General features: G+C 31.4%; 1 protein-coding gene across 11 annotated transcripts in view; it reads left to right on the forward strand.

Annotated features, from left to right (window-relative positions):
* LOC139515683 (calcium-dependent secretion activator 1-like) overlaps positions 1-23,922 on the forward strand; it is a 79,179-nt gene that overhangs the window by 45,568 nt on the left and 9,689 nt on the right. For 3 of the 11 annotated variants that reach the window (XM_071305334.1, XM_071305349.1, XM_071305354.1), the window contains 9 exons: positions 7,321-7,384; positions 8,338-8,461; positions 13,384-13,490; positions 17,449-17,565; positions 19,147-19,303; positions 20,020-20,043; positions 20,678-20,819; positions 22,864-23,019; positions 23,563-23,674. In XM_071305334.1, the coding sequence (XP_071161435.1) occupies positions 7,321-7,384; positions 8,338-8,461; positions 13,384-13,490; positions 17,449-17,565; positions 19,147-19,303; positions 20,020-20,043; positions 20,678-20,819; positions 22,864-23,019; positions 23,563-23,674 (1,003 nt within the window). Of the gene's footprint in view, positions 1-7,320; positions 7,385-8,337; positions 8,462-13,383; positions 13,491-14,678; positions 14,691-17,448; positions 17,566-19,146; positions 19,304-20,019; positions 20,044-20,677; positions 20,820-22,863; positions 23,020-23,562; positions 23,675-23,922 lie in introns of all 11 variants that reach the window. The other 8 variants (XM_071305387.1, XM_071305403.1, XM_071305410.1 and 5 more) reach the window with 4 other exon arrangements.

Genomic DNA, 23,922 nt, shown 5'->3' on the forward strand with positions numbered 1-23,922 from the left:
AACTTCTGAAAAGCTTTATATTTTAGAAGGTGGAAGACCTGGATGCTTCATACTTTGTATATAGATGCCTCATGTTATGAAGTTTCCGTCAGTCACATGTCCAATGTCCTTGACCTCATTTTCATGGTTCAGTGACCACTTGAAAAAAAAGTTCAGAATTTTTGTAATGTTGAATTCTCTCTTATTATAAGTAATAGGATAACTATATTTGATATGTGCGTACCTTGCAAGGTCCTCATGTCTGTCAGACAGTTTTCACTTGACCTCGACCTCATTTCATGGATCAGTGAACAAGGTTAAGTTTTGGTGGTCAAGTCCGTATCTCAGATACTATAAGCAATAGGGCTTGTATATTCGGTGTATGGAAGGACTGTAAGGTGTACATGTCCAACTGGCAGGTGTCATCTGACCTTGACTTCATTTTCATGGTTCAGTGGTTATAGTTAAATTTTTGTGTTTTGGTCTGTTTTTTTATACTATATGCAATAGGTCTACTGTATTTGTTGTATGGAATGATTGTAAGGTGTACATGTCTAGCGGGCAGATGTCATGTGACCTTGACCTCATTTTCATGGTTCAGTGGTTATAGTAAAACTTTTGTGTTTTGGTCTGTTTTTTTCATACTATATGCAATAGGTCTACTATATTTGTTGTATGGAATGATTGTAATGTGACAAATCTGGACTTATTATTGTTATTATTTAGCGTATTATTTATTGTATATGACATATATTTATTTGAATATTGCCGGGTAGTCAACTTCTCGGGTGTGCACAAACACTGATAAATGCATTGACTTTCATACTCATGATTTAAACTATTTGTACTTTGCAAGCGATAAGGGCCAGTTTTATATGTATATCTTGGTAATGTTTACCTATGAAATACTTTGATTATCCCGTCATATAGTGATTTATTTTGACAAATATCGTCGTGAGATTCAACTTGTTTACATCTGCCATGACACCGTTCTGTACTTTCACTTTGCGATCTCATATTATTATTTGTTTAAGTTTACACTTTATCAATGCAGATAAATTGCGTATTTATTATGTTTGTGCCTCCCTTTTCATTAACATTGTCTTTATTTATGATAGAACAGGGTTTTCATTGATCTCATTTAAGCATTATATCTAATGCGTAAGGTTATGTAAATTACACCCAAGTTCATACGCCGTATCGAGAAAGGAATTTACTGTCCGTTTAAATATAGCATTATGTAGAAATGTCCTTTTGGTTTTATTCGCTTTTAAATAAAATTCGGACAAGAAGGACAAAATGAGGACAACTCAATAACGAGTATTTATTTAGTAATAACGAAATCGGATTGTCTTCTTGAACGTTTCAAGCCAAAAGACGTAAGAAACGTTGCTTTTGATTGGACGATTAGATGTTTACTCTAACGTCATAGTAAGTGCCAAAACACATAAATAAGAGCCTGTAGACAGACATGTCATTCTGAATTAATCTCTTGGACCGTCAACTACCTTTTATATTGACCACCCGATTTATTGCTTTATCTGTTGAATGATGAATGTGTATTTGATGTTTATTATATTGAAAGAAGAAGTCAAAATACTGTTGAAATAAATATCATTGTTATGTTTATTACAAATCTGTTTCTTCACACTGCCGTCGATTCCACTCCTCCTGAATAATGGTTAAACAGAAATTTATAGTAACCCTAGGTTTGTTACAGTTTGGTGTCAGAAGTGGGATGACAAAAATAATTGTCATCCAGTGATCGAATACCTCGCCTGTGATTTTTAAGTTTGGATAGAAATATTAAATTTTTCAACGATTTTAGTGAACTGGTAATAATTTTCAATGTCTGACGAATCCGATTCAGAAATTGAGTTTAATATTGATAAACGTGAAACGGTCGAGAAAAATAATGAAGACTCTGCATTAAATACAGTAAAACAAGGTCAAGGTGATATGGAAAGTGAATTTAATGACAACGTACGCAGGGTTTCCCCTGGGTCAATTATTTTTTTCGCCACCTCTTTCGCCAAAACAATATATTTTTCGCCACTCTATTATTTTTTTCGCCAAATAACATTAATATATTTTTTTGTTTAAAATTTCCATTTTTTTCTACCCCCCCCCCCCCCCCCCCTTTTCCCTTGAATAGGAATTTTTTGCCCCATTGTGTCTATGATTATTCGCTAAAACTTATTTTAGAGTTAACATTTTAATGAACATAATGAATAAACACTAAAAATTTACTTTAAAAGCAACAGAATTTTGTTTAACTTAAAAGGAAATATTCATTGTATTTTAAACAACTTTTCTAAATGACGGGGCCACCATACTTTTAAATAATAAAGAATATATATGTCCTGGAATATAACTAAATTCATGGACATGTTTTTATCATATAATACCAGTATAATTCGTTGGGAAAGTTTCTTTTAAAGATAAATACTGATGTGCCCTTTTGTACTAAGAAGTGGTTTTTACAACAAAACAAAAGCTTTTATCACATGAAATTGATCCCTGATTTCATTTGTAGTCATTACATTGAAGGATTAATCTCATTCGAGGGGTTGTTCACAACCTTTTTGATAGATTTTTTCATAACGACAGTTTTCTTTTCTTGACCATCGTAAATGAAAAAGTTGAGACGTAAACCTATTCTTGAAACACATGTTTCTCCCTAATCAATTACCCACCGGGTATATCAAAGTGAAAGAATAATTAAAGTTTTAAATCGGAGATTTTTCTTGCTTTTGAACATTTTTCGTCACAACAACAGCTTTCTTTTCTAAACTATTTTTAAAAGGAGACTGAGGAGACGTCAAAAGTTTTCTTCAAACACGTGCGTCGCAAAGTGGTAAATAAATTCTTTATGTTACTTTTAGCGGAAGCCATTTAACTATATTATTTTGTCAAACAATTCAATCAACACCTTTATTAATTAGTCCTTTGTTGTCGATAGCTTAAAATGCAATCAGCTGATTATTGATTTTCTGTTCAAATCTTAATGAGGTCAAGATGAATTCCGATTATTGTCTAATCGGATAAAGTCCGAGAAACTTGAATAAAAGTAAATAAACAAGATGGAGGAAAATAAATCGTTTTTATATTTCTTTCGCCAAATTCTTTCGCAAATAAAGAATTTTTATCGCCATAATTATTATTTTATCGCAAATTGCGAAAATGGCGACCGCCAGCGGAAACCCTGACGTACGAGACGATATGGTTAAACAGAGAAATACAGTCGAGACGGAACGGAATTTTGAAGTTAATCCGGGTGTTTCGTATTTTGAAAATAATAACAGTCAAGAACGAAAATGGGGAAATGCACCACGATTTTGCCGTGAACAGTTGCCGATTGCTGGACATCCTGCTACAATTCGTCCAGATGCTTATAGTGGATCAGATGACTGGGAAGAATATTTTTCGCATTTTCAAGATTGTGCAGAACTTGGCAGATGGAGTACGGAAGATCGAGTATTGACACTTGCTGCAAGTTTAAAGGGCCCTGCGAGAACTTTTTATATGAGCCTTCCTTCCCATGAACGCCGACCTTATAGTATTCTTGTCCGACGCTTAGAAGAAAGATTCGGAAGTGCCCGTCAACAAAACAGATGGTTATCGCGTTTTGAAATGAGAACAAGAAATTCCGGTGAAACAGTTGCTGCTCTTGGTGATGACCTCCGTCAGATGGTACAAAAGGCTTATTGTAATTTAGATTCATTGGCACAAGAAGTGTTGGCGCTCAATCAGTTATATAAGTCGATTCCTATAGAAATGAAATGTCGTTGCGTAGATCGAGAATGTAAAACGGTCGCTGACGCTGTAGATATAATTGAAAGATATGAGGCTCTTTTAGGGGAGTCAAGTCAAAAGAAAACTAGTGTCCGCTCTATTTCTTATGAAAATTATAGTGAAAATAAATTAGATATGGAATGGCAAAATAATGGTGACCAAAATGTCAGATTAATTTCCCAACAGCCAAATAATGACAGAACCATTCAAATGCTTTTAAGTAGAATGGATAAGTTAGAAAATCAGATTCGGAATACGAATAAACGATCCAACTTTAGATTTTGCCACAAAAATTACCAAAATGGGGGCAATACACAGAATCAAAGGACCTGCTTCATTTGTGACTCGCCTGATCATTTTTATAGACAATGTTCTATGTCTAATGGTCATGAATTTAGGGAGAATAAACCCCGAATTCACAGAATTTTAGAAATTTCAGACCAAATACAACTATGGAAACGGTTCAGGGAGACAACCTTCCGTTTATTCAATAGGTCGGGAGTTGAAAGTTACAGAAGTCGTATTTTATGTTAATTAAATGATTTTTAAGATGTTGGAAATGAAATTCAGACTCAAATTATAAATAGCAGAATAAATCAAATAGGGGGTCAAGAAAAATAACAGATAATGGATTTTATATATATGGTTCCGTTGATGGACAAACATAATAGAACATTGGCAAAAATATGTTTTATGAAAATAATGTGATTATTTGTGATATTACCTTGATAAAATTTTAGAACAAGATTTATTATTTAAATTCGTGCAGTACCAATAAATTACGGAATATTGAAGTGATAAAGAAAGCAGGAAAAGTATTTCACATAGATAGACTCGCAGAATATAATGGAAACAGTTTAAAGTGACAAAAGAAAGAGTCTCATAATCTAGCAAGAAGTAAAGTTAAAACCAAAGAAGAGGACAAGACGCCATTCAAAATTTATTGTGCTTGTGTGTTTAAATGTGTATCACTCGTTATTTTTTATTTTTTTATGAATAAGATTATTCATGTGTTGAGATATATGAAGAAGTATTGGTGCAGTGTTGTGAATGCATCCAGTTGTTATGTGATGGTGCAGTGTTGTGAATGCATCCAGTTGTTATGTGATATTTCTAGAAACGTAGCCCAGATTTGCCTATAGGGACTGATCACCCCAGAGTTGGTTGAAAAGAGGGGGTTTTCTAGAAAATTTGGTGGAATATTGTGATATTTCCAAGGTAGTTAATAATTATAGTTGCAGCGTCAACAGAAATTATTATTTGATGTTAAAGTGATACTGTGTTTTTGTAGATAAGTTGAAGAAATTCGTGAATGGCTCTAGTGTTTCTCTATGGTTTTTAAATGTGTCCGATGTCTTATCAGAAATTGCTATGAGTGTAATAGTGAAAATTATCTACAGATGACAGAAAGATGAATTCTCTGAAGACACAGAAGTGTGGATGATATAATTAAACAGTGTGAATATATTTCATTAAAGATTAAAGAATCCAGAGTCTGAGTAAAGAATAAAAGTACTGGTATACTGTTACCTCCAGAAAATACAGGAGTATTTTAAGACTTGGGTGGGGGAAATTGTGACAAATCTGGACTTATTATTGTTATTATTTAGCGTATTATTTATTGTATATGACATATATTTATTTGAATATTGCCGGGTAGTCAACTTCTCGGGTGTGCACAAACACTGATAAATGCATTGACTTTCATACTCATGATTTAAACTATTTGTACTTTGCAAGCGATAAGGGCCAGTTTTATATGTATATCTTGGTAATGTTTACCTATGAAATACTTTGATTATCCCGTCATATAGTGATTTATTTTGACAAATATCGTCGTGAGATTCAACTTGTTTACATCTGCCATGACACCGTTCTGTACTTTCACTTTGCGATCTCATATTATTATTTGTTTAAGTTTACACTTTATCAATGCAGATAAATTGCGTATTTATTATGTTTGTGCCTCCCTTTTCATTAACATTGTCTTTATTTATGATAGAACAGGGTTTTCATTGATCTCATTTAAGCATTATATCTAATGCGTAAGGTTATGTAAATTACACCCAAGTTCATACGCCGTATCGAGAAAGGAATTTACTGTCCGTTTAAATATAGCATTATGTAGAAATGTCCTTTTGGTTTTATTCGCTTTTAAATAAAATTCGGACAAGAAGGACAAAATGAGGACAACTCAATAACGAGTATTTATTTAGTAATAACGAAATCGGATTGTCTTCTTGAACGTTTCAAGCCAAAAGACGTAAGAAACGTTGCTTTTGATTGGACGATTAGATGTTTACTCTAACGTCATAGTAAGTGCCAAAACACATAAATAAGAGCCTGTAGACAGACATGTCATTCTGAATTAATCTCTTGGACCGTCAACTACCTTTTATATTGACCACCCGATTTATTGCTTTATCTGTTGAATGATGAATGTGTATTTGATGTTTATTATATTGAAAGAAGAAGTCAAAATACTGTTGAAATAAATATCATTGTTATGTTTATTACAAATCTGTTTCTTCACACTGCCGTCGATTCCACTCCTCCTGAATAATGGTTAAACAGAAATTTATAGTAACCCTAGGTTTGTTACAGTAAGGTGTACATGTCTAGCGGGCAGATGTCATGTGACCTTGACCTCATTTTCATGGTTCAGTGGTCAAAGTTAAGTTTTTGAGTTTTGGTCTATTTATCTAATACTATATGCCATAGGTCAACTATATGTGGTGTATGGAAATATTTTATGATCTTTATGTCAGTAGCGCAGGTTTCTTTTGACCATGACCTCATTTTCATGGTTCATTGCACAGTGTTAATTTTTTGTGTTTTGGTCAATTTTTCTTAAACTATAAGTAATAGGTCAACTATATATGTTGTATAGAAGCATTGTTAGCTGTACATGTCTGTCTGGCATGGTTCATCTGACCTTGACCTCATTTTCATGGTTCATTGGTCTTTGTTTAGTTATTTTGGTTAATGTTAAGTTAATGAGACAGTTGTAATAAAGCTTTATACTTAGGACTATCAACATAATATCAATGATTAGTATAGAAGGCGAGACATTTCAGCGTGTGCACTCTTGTTGCTTTTAAGCAAATGAGACATTTCTTGTGTTCAACATCATATGTTCAAACCTACTGTTTTTTTAAAAATTGCATTATAGTATAAACGTAACTTATGCACGTCTCATTCAGATACTTTTTACTCACAATTAATTATTGAGCAGAAGGATTGAATTCACTCTATGCCGACACAACGATTTTGAAAAACAGTTTGAAAATATGCTTATTATAACATCATCATTTAAAAATGATGCCGTTTACACACACATGTTTGTGTATCCCTCTAAAATTTGAATTTTTGTACGATGATTTTCTATTTTATTTAGCTGAAAGATATTTGGGTAAAAAAGATAACTCAAATAGAAAAAAAATGATGTTAAATTGATGTTTATCAAAAAATCAGTTTTTTGTATAAAGTGAAATCAGTGTATGTTTAATGTTCTACAGTTATAATATATATGATCTATAATTGTAGGTACTGCTTTCCATTTGGTAGACCAGAGGGAGCTCTGAAAGCTACACTATCATTATTAGAAAGGGTAGGTACTGCATGTTTCAATTCTAGATATAAAAGATATTGAACATTTAGATTTGTGGTTCCCCTTTACCCAAAAAATCCACGAAACTATGAATCCAGAATATTTGAATAACATTTTTTAAGATAAAAAAAAATGAATAAAGAAAGTTCTTTTAAGGTAGATAGGGTGTCTTCCTGCATCTTGGATTTTGAAATACAAGAAAACAAGGGGTAGATCTTTGATAAAACGTGCAAATGTTTAGAGTAGTAGGTAATTCATTTGTAAAAATTTTCATAATAATACAGAAAATGCCATGTTTTATCATCTTTATGGTTGTATTTTACAAAAAAACGATATATTTTTGTTTAATTAATTTTTTTTTAACTTTGCTAAATAAGGGGAGGCAACTCAAATGCAAGGGCAGATACTTCAGATAGTGTTACTTTTACAATAGAATGTGTTAGGAAACTACCCATTTTATTATATAGCAAGAAAACGAGTCCAGTGAACCTGTTTTTTCTTTTTCTTATCTGAAAGCATATTATTTAAGCTATCTCTCACATTTTATCTCAAAATTCTATGGTGTACTTTTTGTTTTATGGCAGAAATATAGGATTTCCATGCATAATCTATACAAAATCTGACAATTTTCAAAAACCTGTAGTGTGAAAATAAGCCCGGTGACCCACCCTTTTTATTGATGTTTTCAAACAAGCAGGATATAAACTACATTTTGGCAAATTATTAAGAAATTCTATGAGTTATAATTTAGACACCCCATCTACCTTAAGTTCAAAACTTAGTTTTCATAATTCAAAATCAGGCCATTACCTGTATGCTTCATTAGTTTTCAAAGTGGTGATGAAGAACATCACCACACCTATATCGTATACATTTACTTGTGGTGTAAGTGAATTTCCAGGTAATGATAAATTGTCACATCTTCAAATCTTGAAATACGATTTAATTTTCAGGTGTTGATGAAAGATATTGTAACCCCTGTACCTCCTGAAGAAGTGAGAAATGTCATCAAAAAGTGTTTAGAAAATGCTGCTTTAGTCAACTATACAAGAATTTCAGAATATGCCAAAATAGAAGGTAGGTGAATTCTGGGCATGTAGTTTATCTAGATTATTTAGATATGATTTTTTATCTGGGATGAAGATACAACTATTGGATTAATTATTTCACCATAAAACAGGTACATTTTGTATTGTAAATTTTTGTTTAAAATTTGACCAAGCCGTTAATCCTTAACCAGCTGGAAATTAAAATTTCCTGAGGTATATCCTTAATACAGACAAATTTTGCAACCATCAAAGGAATGCAACATTTAGATAAAAAATATATTTCATGTGAAAAAATATATATCTGAAGTTGGTTCAAAATCTAAGTGTGACAAGTATAGAAAGTAGAATTGGTACAAAACTTGAATGGAATGAATTTTGTTGATGTAATGTAAATACTAAGCTGATATGTATTTTATGTTAATTTAAACAGGAAAAAGAGGTGAAATAAATGTCTTTTGTTTTATATTTAGAAATATTTACCACAACTTTTTTTTTTTTGTGTATTATGAAATAGCATATAAATCACTTTTTGTTGCATACATCTAGTTTTCATTATGATTTTTAATGAAAAACAGATCAAAATATCATATTTTATTAAGTATTAGTTGATAGGTTTTTATTTGGAATAAAATGTAACAGAAAAATATGTCAGCAGATACATACAATTTTGAAAGAACATTCACATATTTTGACACTGTTTGTTGTTTTTTTGTTATAAGAAAAAAATATTTTTTAGAGTACAACCACTTTGTTTTAAAAAAAAGAAGCTAGTTTGTATTTTTGTTTGCTTTATGTATCAATATTATAATCAATGGAAACACACATGTCAATCATAACACTATTTGTGCAGTCCTTTCTCTGTGTGATTACTTTTAGTAAATACTACATAAGAGGAAATTATATTTAACTGCGTACTATACATGACTAAATACGGTAATAATAATTTGCATTTGTTAATACTGCTAAATTATCTGTGTTAGACACTGAATCTGTTAGTTCAGGTGAAATTAGTTATCAGCACCCATACTAATTTGAGATGTCCCCTTGTTTCAAAAGGAATATCAAGTCTTGAGCAAAAATAGGCTGCTAATATTAGGATGAAATCTCTTTCGTATTGACGGATCATATGTTTACCTTAAGAAAGAAACTAGTATCCTTCTAGGATAACCAGTGCTACTCATAAGTTCATGTGTAAAGATCAATTATAATGTTGTGGTCAAAACCATAGGAGATATCTATCAAATTAAGTAAGAAAAGATGAGTATGTTGGGGACATTGAAGAACTTATTCCTTGAAACAAAACGTAGCAAATAACATAAGTCATAAAACAGTGTCAGACTAATTTATAATAATTTGAATACAATGTGATAACTAATGATTTTGTTATACCAATAGTATGTAAAGTCATTATTGATGGAGTCATATCTCTATAGACATGATAAAAGGAGATAAGACATTCTACAATTTAAGATAATATTTATTTATTACATTTTATGCTAACAGGAGCAGGTAGTGGTAGGTTATGTTTTACATACAGTTTCTAAGAACCAGTTATTGTTTACTATGTATTTTTTATTTTACTGTGTAAATCAGTTTTAAATTTCATATTTTATTATTTTGTTCATAAACAACTTAGATAGGCTGTTTCCCCTGGGGTAGGTGGTGGCAGCGCTTGATAAAAGTATGTGACTAGGTCATAAAGGCATTACACATATAAGTGTAAACAGTTTATTTTTAAAACTTTACAATACAGCTTACCATTTTTAGCTCACCTGGCCCGAAGGGCCAAGTGAGCTTTTCTCACCACTTGGCGTCCGTCGTCCGTCGTCGTCCGGCGTCGTCCGTCGTCGTCCGTCGTCGTCGTCGTTAACAATTTACATTTTGAACTTCTTCTAGAGAACCACTGAATGGAATGAAACCAAACATGGCATGAATGTTCCTTATGAGGTGCTGACCAAGTGTTGTTACTTTGTTGCCGATCCATCATCCAAGATGGCCGCCAGCCGGGGACTTAGTTTAACATAAGACCCTATGGGAAATGCATACAAATGACTTCTTTTAGAGAACCACTGAATGGAATAAAACCAAACATAGCATGAATGTTCCTTATGGGGTGCTGACCAAGTGTTGTTACTTTGTAGCCGATCCATTATCCTAGATGGCCGCCAGCGGGGGACTTAGTTTAACATAGGACCCTATGGGAAATGCATACAAATGACTTCTTCTAGAGAACCACTAAATGGAATGAAACCAAACATAGCATGAATGTTCCTTATGGAGTGCTGACCAAGTGTTGTTACTTTGTAGCTGATCCATTATCCAAGATGGCCGCCAGCAGGGACTTAGTTTAACATAGGACCCTATTGGTAATGCATACAAATGACTTCTTCTAGTGAACCACTGAATGGAATGAATCCAAACATGGCATGAATGTTCCTTATGTGGTGCTGACCAAGTGTTGTTACTTTGTAGCCGATCCATCATCTAAGATGGCCGCCAGCGGGGGACTTAGTTTAACATAGGACTCTATGGGAAATGCATACAAATGACTTCTTCTAGAGAACCACTGAATGGAATAAAACCAAACATAGCATGAATGTTCCTTATGGGGTGCTGACCAAGTGTTGTTACATTGTAGCCGATCCATCATCCTAGATGGCCACCAGCGGGGGACTTAATTTAACATAGGACCCTATGGGAAATGCATACAAATGACTTCTTTTAGAGAACCACTGAATGGAATGAAACCAAACATGGCATGAATGTTCCTTATGAGGTGCTGACCAAGTGTTGTTACTTTGTTGCTGATCCATCATCCAAGATGGCCGCCAGCCGGGGACTTAGTTTAACATAGGACCCTATGGGAAATGCATACAAATGACTTCTTCTAGAGAACCACTGAATGGAATAAAACCAAACATTGCATGAATGTTCCTTATGAGTGCTGACCAAGTATTGTTACTTTGTAGCCAATCCATCATCAAAGATGGCCGCCAGCAGGGGACTTAGTTTAACATAGGACCCTATGGGAAATGCATACAAATGACTTCTTTTAGAGAACCACTGAATGGAATAAAACCAAACATGGCATGAATGTTCCTTATGAGGTGCTGACCAAGTGTTGTTACTTTGTAGCCGATCCGTCTTCCAAGATGGCCTCCAGTGGGGGACTTCTGAATGAAATTAAACATGTTCCTTTCCTTATAAATGAGGTTGTGTTGTCACTTTTAGCCAAATTTTATATTTTTTTTAAATGATTTCAAAAACCCAAGTAGAATCAGGTGAGCGATACAGGCTCTTGAGAGCCTCTAGTTTAACAACCAGTTTCAATTTACGGTGCAGTGCTCATAATTTCTTGTAGCTGGTTTCTTTCAAATATGTTATTAATTTAGTCTTACTTTCTAAAGGGGGAATAATTACATACCGTAACACATTTATTTGGTCAATCATGACTCCTTCATATATACTTTGAGACCATATGGATTTCTGTAAAACTTCTAAGGATGAGGGGAGATAATTGTATTATCAACCAATTTATTTAAGACATCAAATGATATTAAACATATTTGAGGCCCCACATAAAAAAAGCACATATATTTTTTGGAATTAGTAAATTAGAGCTCCAGGTATTGTTTTATAAAATTGCCCATGGTATATTACCTGAAGTTAGCCAGTTTCACTTTACTGTGATATTATTCCAAATCGTATACAGGTTTAGTATAATATATTGTTTTTCTTTTCTTTTTATAGCCAGTTGTGTATTACTGTTTAATACAGTTGTTGATTCATTTGACATTGAAAAAGAATGCTTCAGTCAATTTTTCAGTTATTTCAGTTATTTTTTCTTTTTTTGTGATTTATGTTGAAGATTTCATAAAATTTCTTCACTTTGCATCATTGCTGTTGCTTTATTAGTTTTTTCTTGTTCTTCTCTTGGTTTCTTTATGCAAAACTCATCTTCTAACATTAATGCTAAATAAGATAACTGTTTCAAACATTTTTTTATACTGCATTTTCTGATAGTCTACCTATTTCCCAACAATGATCTAAACAAATAAATATAGATTGGAAACATCATCACTTTCGGGGATATGGCTTACTTTTGTACAGATTATTTTATATGACAATATGTTTTATTTAAGAATGTTAAACTATAATGTTTAGCCTGAGTGGTATTAAAACTCATGTTTGAATAAAACATGTATAGGTACACAGCTACTTTTGCATAGGTACTATTTCTGTACTAAAATATATAGTACTGGAAATTTACTTTTAATATTCAGTACTATTTTGTTACTTTAAAATTATTGTAATATTTAGGTACCTGTATTTTACAGTACTTAATTTGTACTTGAAATTTAGGTACTACAGATTTTTGGTTACAACCGTTACATTTTCAGCATTTTGAAAGTTTTTCTATTTCAAATCTCTTAAAATTATGATTTTCAAACATGGAATATTGTATTATTTCTGTACCAAAATATTTAGTACAAATCAAGTATTGTAAAATACAAGTACCTAAATATTACAATAATTTTAAAGTAAAGAAATAGTACTAAATATTATAAGTAAATTTCCGGTACTACATATTTTTAGTACAGAAATAGTACCTATGCAAAAGTAGCTGTGTATATATGCATAATGTAATTTTTTTAATTTAAATTCAGAGCCGTTTGATTTTGTATTCCCTAATATATCTAGTTCGGCTTGTATTATAATAACAATTTTTTCCTCACAAATTTCATATGGCATCCTGACTAACAGGGAATTTTGAAATACCATCTTGTTTCTAGAAATTAAATCATCACATCCATTACACAATATGTAAGACAATCATTTCAGATAGCATCACATTCAAGCAATATAGCAGCACATTACCATGATGCCTAAAGGCCTAAGGGAAAACATTAAAATAATATTATAGATTGATTCACCAATATATCATTTCAGAGTCGTATAATAATGGTGTTTCACCTAAGAAAAGACTTGATGATGTGATGCATTTGGCCGAGTTATGTATTGAAGTATTACAACAGAATGAGGAACATCATGCTGAGGTAAGGAGCACATTTGGTACTCATCAAAATTCCATCAAACCAAAATTGCAATATATTTTTCATCAGCTTTATAGTGCTAGAAACTAATGCTTACAGTAAACCATGAGTAGGGACACTAACAATTAGAGAAAAGATTCAAAAACTTAGCATGTAAATTTACAATTAACTTAACATACATTAACAACTGAAGGCTAGCTTAAATCTAACATAAATAGAGTTTACTTGAAAGTAAACAGATATACTAATAACTGGAAACTAGCTCAAATATAAAAGGTATGATTGTTAAAATGAAATGGCTTCTGATTAAAATAGACAACATTGAGACAAACTTAGTATAATGTAAAACAACAAAAATACTGAACTGTCAAGGAGAATTCAAAATGGAAAGTCCTTTCCTAAATGGAAATATCAAACACTTAAGCACATCTAAAGAATGGAAAACTGTAAATTGGTATCCAGACACCTAGGATCTTTATTACTCATCAGTTACATGTACTTAACTAATAATAAGTGAAAACAATACATCATGAAAAATGGTAAAATGAATAGTTTGACATGTATTGGAAGTTGTTATCATAAAATTAGTTATAAACTCCAAAGTAGATTTTGATGCTTTTTGTTGTGTAAAGTTTAGTTTTCATTCCAGTTGTTGTGATTGTCTGCTTTAGTTTAAAATATTATGAAGAAGAAAAATAAGTTCATTAAAGAAAATTGGTAAAAACTGTTGATTCCCTATGTTATCATCAGTTGACTCTTTTTTTTTTCAAAAAAAGCTCTTGTTAAAATTGAAATAGAATTGACTGCTTGCAAAGAAAAATGAATAATAACCAAACAAAATAGTTCGTGTATTTTAATAACTAGTTATGATAAGATATGCAAAAATTTGAAGAAATAACTATTGATAATATGATTTGAGTTATTATTTGTAGAAAAAAATCAAACTTACATTTCAATTCCAATATTCAAGCCAAACTCGATATATGTGGTAAATATAGCAGCTGATTTTGCTAACATGGGTTGGAGAATATTAAATTTTGCCACATTTTAATAAATCAATTGTATTATTTTAAAATATTTTTTATATGTTGTATATAAGGGTTTATTAAATATTGCTGTGTTGCGCATGATTTGAGTTAATCCCCAGTAAAGCATGCATTACTAACCCATGGCAATTGTTTTTTTGATTAGTCATTTACATCGGTGAGTCTGTGTGTTTTTTTTAAAGCTTCAATACAGTTTGCACTCTTGCTGTGGTGTGAATTTCTGTTTATTTCTCTGAAATTTAATTAGTTATGAAGTTAGATTAACAATTTTCTCCATTTAGAAAAGTTTCATTGCACTATTATGATTTATGTTTAATGATTCACTACCATCAGCAGTTTTTATAGCTAAACTGACTGCCTACTGATGGTTTTTAAAAAGGTTTAGTCTCTACTGTTATTTATATGCATGTTAACAAGGAATTGCTTTTTGACAAGTCTCCTTGTTATTTAGCCGTAAACAATATTTTAATATGAATTATACCAATTACAATTTGTACTCACATTCACAACTAGGATTCAGATGATTTTATGTCATTCTTTTGTCATTTGGGTCCACATAATTTGGTGCACCTGAGCTCACTCTCTGAGTTTCGCTTGAGGCCACATTGTTCTGAAGATTATTAAGTCATTCCCAGGCTTTCATTTGCACCGAGGTTGTCTGAAAAACCTTTAGCCATTCCCATAGTTTCATTTGAGTCCATATTGTTCTGAAAGGACATAAGCCAGTCCCAGGGTTTTATATGGGCCCACATTGTTTGGAAGAACCTTAAATCATTCTTATTGTTACCATTTGTGTACACAATGTTTTGACATTTGGATATACCTTTACACTTGTGAACCTTAGTTCATTCCCTAAGTCTATTGACGTGACATTATTTTGAAAAACATCAAGCCATTCCAATTATTTCCAATTTGTGTACACAATGTTTTGACATTTGGATATACCTTTACACTTGTGAACCTTAGTTCATTCCCTGAGTATATTGAAGCAACATTGTTTTGAAAAACCTCGAGCCATTCCAATTATTTCCATTTGTGTACACAATGTTTTGACATTTGGATGTACCTTTACACTGGTGAGCACATGTGATTATATTTTTAGGGGTTACTCATTTCATTTATCTGAAATCATGTCAAGTTCTACGGGGGTAACTGATTACGCATTGAACTACATCCTTTAAGTTTTATTAAGTAAAATTGAGAATGGAAATGGGGAATGTGCCAAAGAGACAACAACCCGACCATAGATATTCACATTGCACTTGAGCACACAACGTTATTTAGTTTCATGGGGTTCACATTAGTCTGAAGAACCTGAAGTTATATCTAAATCTCATTCCTTTATACATTGTTCCTGAGCACATTATGTCAACCTCTGAGTTTCTTTGTATTTGTGTACAGAGGTTATTCTGTTAGTGGTATTTGTAAATACTCTTTTCTTGAACACTTTGCTTTTAAATATCAACCTCTGAGTTTCATTGTATTTGTGTACTAGAGGTCATTCTGTGAGCTTTATTTGAAATAACTCTGTTCTTGAACGCTTTGCTTTTAAGTGTTCTTAAATGTCAGTGTCTAACCTGTTACATTATTTGTATCTTTTAGTTGGGCCATTATGCTGGCAAGACATTTCTGTGTGTCCACTATGATAAAAAAGAATTATGGTCACCTTTTCATCATTTTTTTTTTTTAACTTGAAGATAGTGTTCAGTTTTATCAAAGAATTGAATCAGACATTGATATTTGGATGAAATAGCTGTCAAGTTTACACTTAATTTGTTTGCTGTGATTGTCTGGAAATAGAATGCATTGTAAATCACTTTAGAATAAAGCACATTATTCTCACTCTTACACTTTTATTTATGGCAAATCTTATACTATATTACGTAATATCTTTCAATCGATAACTTTAGTCTTGTGAAAGTGCCAGTATCAATGATATGGAAACTCAGTATTAATCAAACTATCCTTCTCACTTTTATTCACTTGATATGTAATATATAAATTTGTGGATGTATGCAATTTCTTAATATATATTGACATTGTTAGACATATTGATTTGGAGATTTGTATTTGCCTGTGTCATTCACTGGACATTTGAGAAAATGAGGCTCTTCATTTGGTATACACCTTATGGCTATTTCTCTGCCATTACTGGACATCACAAAGGTTCCCCATAAAATTTTGATGACATATAGAACATATCTGTTGCAACAATGGAAAAGTGATCGTTGTATGATGTCCATAGTTCAAGCGTCGCAGATTTCCAAATAGTGATAATTGTATTAGATGGACATGAATATTACATACAGCTCAAAAAAATTGTAGGACAGCGTTTAAGGATCTGTTTGATTAAATCCAACCATGTTAAAGCTTGTCTAAATAGTTTTGAACTTATTTGCATAAAAGTGCCAAGAGTGCTGAAATTTGAACACTAACAATCAATAAATCAATCAATCAAACAAATCACAAATAGTTTTCATGTGAAGAGAAAAAAAGAAATTTAAATACAAAAAAGTTTGTATACATACATTGATGTCTTTTTTAAATTTTCAGTGTTGTTAGGTTGCTGTCCCATTGATATTAACCAATAATCTACTATTTAATAAATTGTATTGTTTTTTAATTTATATTTTTTTGTAAACAATTTGTCAGTGTGGAAGTAAATATGTTATGCAATCTTCAACTTTATTGTTGTAAATGAAAGATTCTTTCACTGGATTTATTTTGTCTGATTGATAATTTTTCACGTTTTATTATTATTTTTTTCTTACAAGATAGACTGAACAATCCAACATACTTATTGTTTATTTTTGTTTTGCTGTCATATTATTTTGTGTGTATTTTATAATAACTTAAGTTCATATATATTATTTTTATTTTTGAATTAATTTTTGTTGGATTGCATTCTTTAAAAGATTTGTGAAACTAAGGAGCCTTCAAAGAAGAGTGCTAAGGAAATTCAACCGATCTTGCCATGTGACAAGTATATTGTACATTTAAGCCAATCAGAGTTGATTTTAGAGGCGACCAAGGTATCAGTGTCTTGCACCATGGCAGATATACACCAGGCACTTTGATTGGATGTATTTATATAATCTCTCACATCTATTATGCATGTTTCAAGTAAACAAAGCGTTCTATTTTGGCTCAGCTTTTTACAGTCTAAAAATATATATTTTTTGATAATGAATGGCTTGATATTTTTATGAATGAAAATTTTTTATAATAACATCTCAAGAATCTATTTTGATAAATTTCTGACTAAATGGCTTTATTACTGTCTCAATATTTTTAACTTTAATTCAGAATGGGGATCGTCTGGCTATGATTCTTCTACATGATATTTATTTCTAACTGGCATTTGGGAACTGCTTTAAGAGCATGTTATAAATTGTGAATGCCTTTACAATTAATAGTACCTCAGTTTTTAGTGTTTTGAACATTTCTATAGAGCATTATAATCATTGTTAATTGTCAGATGTTACAAGCAACAAAAAGTATAAGATTTTCTAAACCTAATTTATTGAGTTTATTGTATAGTATTTTCAATTGTACATTAACAATACATATGGTGTATGAGAGCCATTCAGGTTATAAAAGAAACAGTACTGTTAATCACAAATACTCATCATTGGGATAATATTTTGGTGCCAGAATCTTAAGCAATTGTTTACAAGCTCTTGTATTTTCATTTCTCACCCTTTTATTTCAGAATAGTATTTTTAGGATTTATGATAAATATATTTTATAACAGTTTTTCAACAGAAGTCTTTTGATACACTGCGCGGTACCGACTTTTGATTACTTTTACTCTTTGATATTAAAGTACCTGTCCAATTTCAATGGCTGTCTAAGTTGTCTTAATTTTTGTTTTTTGTTTGTTTTAGACACAGAATTCAATGATTTTGTGATCAACACCAAATTTCACAAGTCCCTGTAAAATTCCTTTACAAATCTCATGACCCAGGCTGATTAAGAACTTTGACACATTTTATTCACGCTTGTTAAAGACCATATGTTGACTTGTAGATATCTTTTTTTTTGTGCCTTTGGGTTGCTGTTTTTATTTTATTTAAGATCCATTTCACATCACAATCACTTACCTTTTTTTTCCAATCATTTTTTGATTGATTTGCTGGTTATCATTATTTTTAAACACAAAATGCTGTAGAATACACAAAATATCTGAAACTTTTTTTATTGTCAAAATGATTGATGAAATTGCTTAAATATATTTTCTCTGCTGTCTTTATTGGTATATGGCTATTTCAGATTCCATTTTAAAAGTGAATTTATCAATAAATACATGTATTAAGCATAAAAACTGACTAAACAATTAGTAGTGACGCTTCCGTATCCAAATACTTCTATCATCTACATTAATCGCTCATATGTGACTGTGTGTTTGATGTATTATGTTGAAATAATGAGATGTGAAATATAAATACTCATATATGTGACAAAATAATACACACATTTTCTGTACATACAATGAAAATATGTTATTATGTTTTTGTAATGTTGTATATTTAATTATTTTTGTCCAACTACTAATATTTGATATGAATCAATAACACTTAATATTTTATCATATCCATCATGTTTTTCTTTAGGCTTTTGCATGGTTCAGTGATTTATTGGTAGAACATGCAGAGATATTTTGGTCCCTGTTTGCTGTAGATATGGATTCTGCCTTAGAAATGCAGCCATCAGACACATGGGATAGCTTTCCTTTATTCCAGGCACTTAATGACTATCTTAGGAATGATGGTAAAGATATTTCTATCATTTCTTCACTTATAAGATCACTAATAGGACCTATTTAAAACATGGTCAGATTCTTTACATTGACATTTGAATAAAAATCTATGTAGAAGAATTAAAAAGAAAAAATGATTTTCAGGTAAAGTTATGACTGTTTGTTGTTGATTTCATGTGCTTTCTATACAAAGATTAAAAAAGAAAAAAATTTGATATGATTTCAATGATGACACAGTAATTAACAGGTATTATATAGATCACCTTACAGCCTTCAACAATGAGCAAAGCCCATACCAAATAGTCAGCTGTAAAAGTCAGAAATCACAAATTTGAAATAATTCAAACGAAAAAACTAACAGCCTAATTAATGCACCAAAAAAAAGGAACGAAATCTAATGTAACACAGCAACCAAAGAGAACCACTAAATAACAGGCTCCTGACTTGGGACTGGCACATACATACAGAATGTGGCAGGTTTAAACATGTTAGCAGGATACCAACTCTCCCCCTGATCTGGTACAGTGGTGTAACAGAACAACCCAAGAACCAACTATAAAAATCAGTTGAAAAAGGCTTTACCCATTAGATGGATACAAATTGAAATACATATAGCTAAAACATGTGGACGTGAGCGGGTACTTGTACATCTCAACAACAAACCAACAATAAATACAGATCTGAAATGTTCACCTATTATGAGAGAAATCAATCATTAATATTTTAGAAAATGAAAGAGATAACGGTAAAGGTATGATTTTTTTTGGTGGTGTTATTGGTTTATGGATTGGGTTATTTACAATCTAGGTCCAAGTTATATGATAAATTTTACCAAAATCTGTGACATTTACTGTTCCTTAAAACTTATATGATGATTTTATAAACCATTAGAATTTTAAGATATTATCTTGAAAACAATAATGGATAAAGGGAAAATGTCAAAAGCAAAATGAAATCTAAAAACCATTCCATTTTCATTTAATTTGCAGAGAATAGTTTGATTGTTTATAGGATGTCAATTTGATTTTTCTTGGAATAGGCTTAGAAGAATTTTCCAATACCTCTTTTTGTCCTGATTTTTACATTAATATCATTATAACTTATCTTTACCAGATGAGTAATTCATTTGAACCTTTAGTTTTATAGTTCCAATATGACAATACATTTTGTTCCTATGGCAAACACTGTATGATCCTGTTAACTAGGCATTCTCAGAACTGCTCCTATCAATTTAAAATCTATTGAACAGTTGCATTTGGTTTCAAAATATTAATTTGTCATCAATACAAATATACCATCATACAAAATACATAATTTAAATAGGATTGCATTTTTATTGTGGTTGCATGAATACATATGTGCTATTTCCACTATTGTTATTTCAGAGAATTTATGTGGAGGAAAGTTTCATTTACACTTAAGGAATGTATTTGCTCCCCAAGTTGTAAGATATGTAGACCTGATGGAGTCATCAATAGCCCAGTCTATACATAAAGGATTTGAGAAGGAGAAATGGGAACCTCAGGGGTAGGTATCAATAATAACTCATTTATATAAAGGATCTGAAAACAACATGTAGAAGCCTCAGGGTTACATATATAAAGAATTTGTCAGTTTTGTGATGAAAATACAATTGAAACTGAACAACATTTTTTAATGAACTTTAATTTTTATTCCGACTTGAGAGAGGAACTTTTAAATTCACCCTTTTTATCTAACTATGTTTTTATTATCTTGAGTGTAGAAGAGAAATTTAATTATATTATGAGCTGTGATGAAATTCAATTTTTATTAGCTAAAACATTGCATTTAATGTTTAAGAGGAGAAAGATAAATTTATAACTTTTAAAAAACTTAAATTTTTAATTATTATTTATTAGCATATTATTTAAGATTTTTAAATTAATTCTACCTTTTTTGTTCTTTTAAGAGAATTTTTTTTGTCGAGCCTTTTTGTGTTACGAAGTTTCCGTCAGTCACATGTCCAATGTCCTTGACCTCATTTTCATGGTTCAGTGACCACTTGAAAAAAAAGTTCAGAATTTTTGTAACGTTGAATTCTCTCTTATTATAAGTAATAGGATAACTATATTTGGTATGTGCGTACCTTGCAAGATCCTCATGCCCGTCAGACAGTTTTCACTTGACCTCGACCTCATTTCATGGATCAGTGAACAAGGTTAAGTTTTGGTGGTCAAGTCCATATCTCAGATACTATAAGCAATAGGGCTAGTATATTTGGTGTATGGAAGGACTGGAAGGTGTACATGTCCAACTGGTAGGTGTCATCTGACCTTGACCTCATTTTCATGGTTCAGTGGTTATACTTAAGTTTTTGTGTTTTGGTCTGTTTTTCTCATATTTAATGCAATAGGTCTACTATATGTGTTGTATGGAATGATTGTAAGGTGTACATGTTTAGCGGGCAGATGTCATCTGACCTTGACCTCATTTTCATGGTTCAGTGGTCAAAGTTAAGTTTTTAAGTTTTGATCTTTTTATCTAATATTATATGCCAACGGTCAACTATATTTGGTGTATGGAAATATATTATGATCTATATGTCAGTCCCGCAGGTTTTATTTGACCATGACCTCAATTGCACGGTTCATTGGACAGTGTTAAGTTTTTGTGTTTTGGTCTATTTTTCTTAAACTATAAGTAATAGGTCAAATATATTTGTTGTATGGAAGCATTGTTAGCTGTACATATCTGCCTGGCATGGTTAATCTGACCTTGACCTCATTTTCATGGTTCATTGGTCTTTGTTTAACTATCTTGTTTAATGTTAAGTTTATGTGACAGTTGTAATAACGCTTTATACTTAGGACTATCAACATAATATCAATGATTAGTAAAGAAGGCGAGACATTTCAGTGTGTGCACTCTTGTTTTTATCTACGAAGTAATTGTTTTGTATTTTTAAATTATTTTTTTAAAATGTTTTAAGTTGTGTATGCATTTAATGAGCATGAGGTAAAAGTGTCTCATATGTCTTTTAAGGCAGGAATCTAATATATCTTTATGATGTTTTTATCTGATGAATAATATATTATGTATAATGTTAGATTGTGACACTGTAATAAACTAATTACTTACTTACTTACTTACTTACTTACTTACTTACTTACTTACTTACTTACTTACTTACTTACTTACATATCAATAATAGCTCCAAAAATAAAGGATTTGAAAAATTTAAGTAGAAACTTCATGAAAATATTGAGTACAGCTCCGTTATATAAAGGATTTGGAAAGAAAAAAAAGAAACTTTAAAGAGGACATAGTAATAGCCCTTGTATACATAAAAAGGATTTGAAAAGAGAAATAGAAACTGCAGGTGAGCATATCAATATTAGGTCATACATATAAAGGATTTGAAAAGGGGAAATAGAAACTTCTGGGAACATATGAGTTAATAGTTATAGCTCTTAGATATAAAAGATCTGAAAATAGTAGTAAAAACATCAGGGGAACATATCAATGTTAACACCTTTATATAGAGATTTGAAAAGGAAAAGTGGGAATATATTAATAATATGGTTAACACAAAATGTTATATGTTTTTCAGAAATGGCTGTGCAACCTCAGAGGATATGCTATGGAAACTCGATGCTCTACAATCATTCATACGAGATCTACACTGGCCAGAAGAGGTGTTTGCTGAACATTTAGACCATAGGTTAAAATTAATGGCAGCGGATATGATAGAAGCTGCAGCCAAAAGGTATATTTATAACCATTAATAAATTAAGATGTTGGGTAATTGTAAATACACAGCAACCTAACAATACCACTTTTTCAGTTAAAAATTACATCTTAGAGTCAACATTACTTAAAAATACCTAAACTTATTATGATTATAGTTTTATTATACTTTAGACCTTATCAAAATTGATTATATATATTTTTGTTTTCCTTTTGACGTTTTTCTTGGAAATTATAACCCTCCTTGCTATGAAGAAACAATCTAAGCAACTTACTATGAAACAGTACAAATCAAGAAGGGTGGCAAAGACATTTGTCATAAGTTTGACTTACTGACTTGAATGCAAAAGTAGGAATCAGAAACAAGCAAAGTTGCTTATACTGATCTGTCTCCTTCTGTGTACATGTTTATTGGACTATGTTCATCCGGCAGGGTTCCTCTGAACTTTAAGTTATTTTCATGGTCCATTGGTTAAAGTTGTGTTCTTGGATACCGGTAAGATGTTCTCATGGAAATTTGGGAAATTATTGAATAATGTATTAAATATTTTTCTTATTTCAGAACATTAAAGGCATTTGAGCAGTGGCTAAGGAAAGGTGGTAAAGGCACAGATTATGTTATATACTCAGAAATTTGTGTGATGATGAATGTTATCATTGACTGTAAAAGTAGGGTAAGTACTATTGATGAAATACAAATGCATGGTAACAGGCTTACCTCAAGTCAAGCAAATAAGTGGTTAAAAACTTAGGCAAGTTTAAACCTATAGCAACATTTTGTAATGATTTTTTTACTTACATTGCCTAAGGGAGAAGTGGGCATTCTTTTTTCAGGTCTTAACCTCTATCCTTTTTTACATCCTGTCTTATGTTTAAAGATTTTCTTTAAAGTAGCTTACCATAAATTTGTGGTCATAAACCT

The sequence above is a fragment of the Mytilus edulis genome, chromosome 1 (assembly GCF_963676685.1).
Source record: "Mytilus edulis chromosome 1, xbMytEdul2.2, whole genome shotgun sequence".
Lineage (NCBI taxonomy): Eukaryota > Metazoa > Mollusca > Bivalvia > Mytilida > Mytilidae > Mytilus > Mytilus edulis.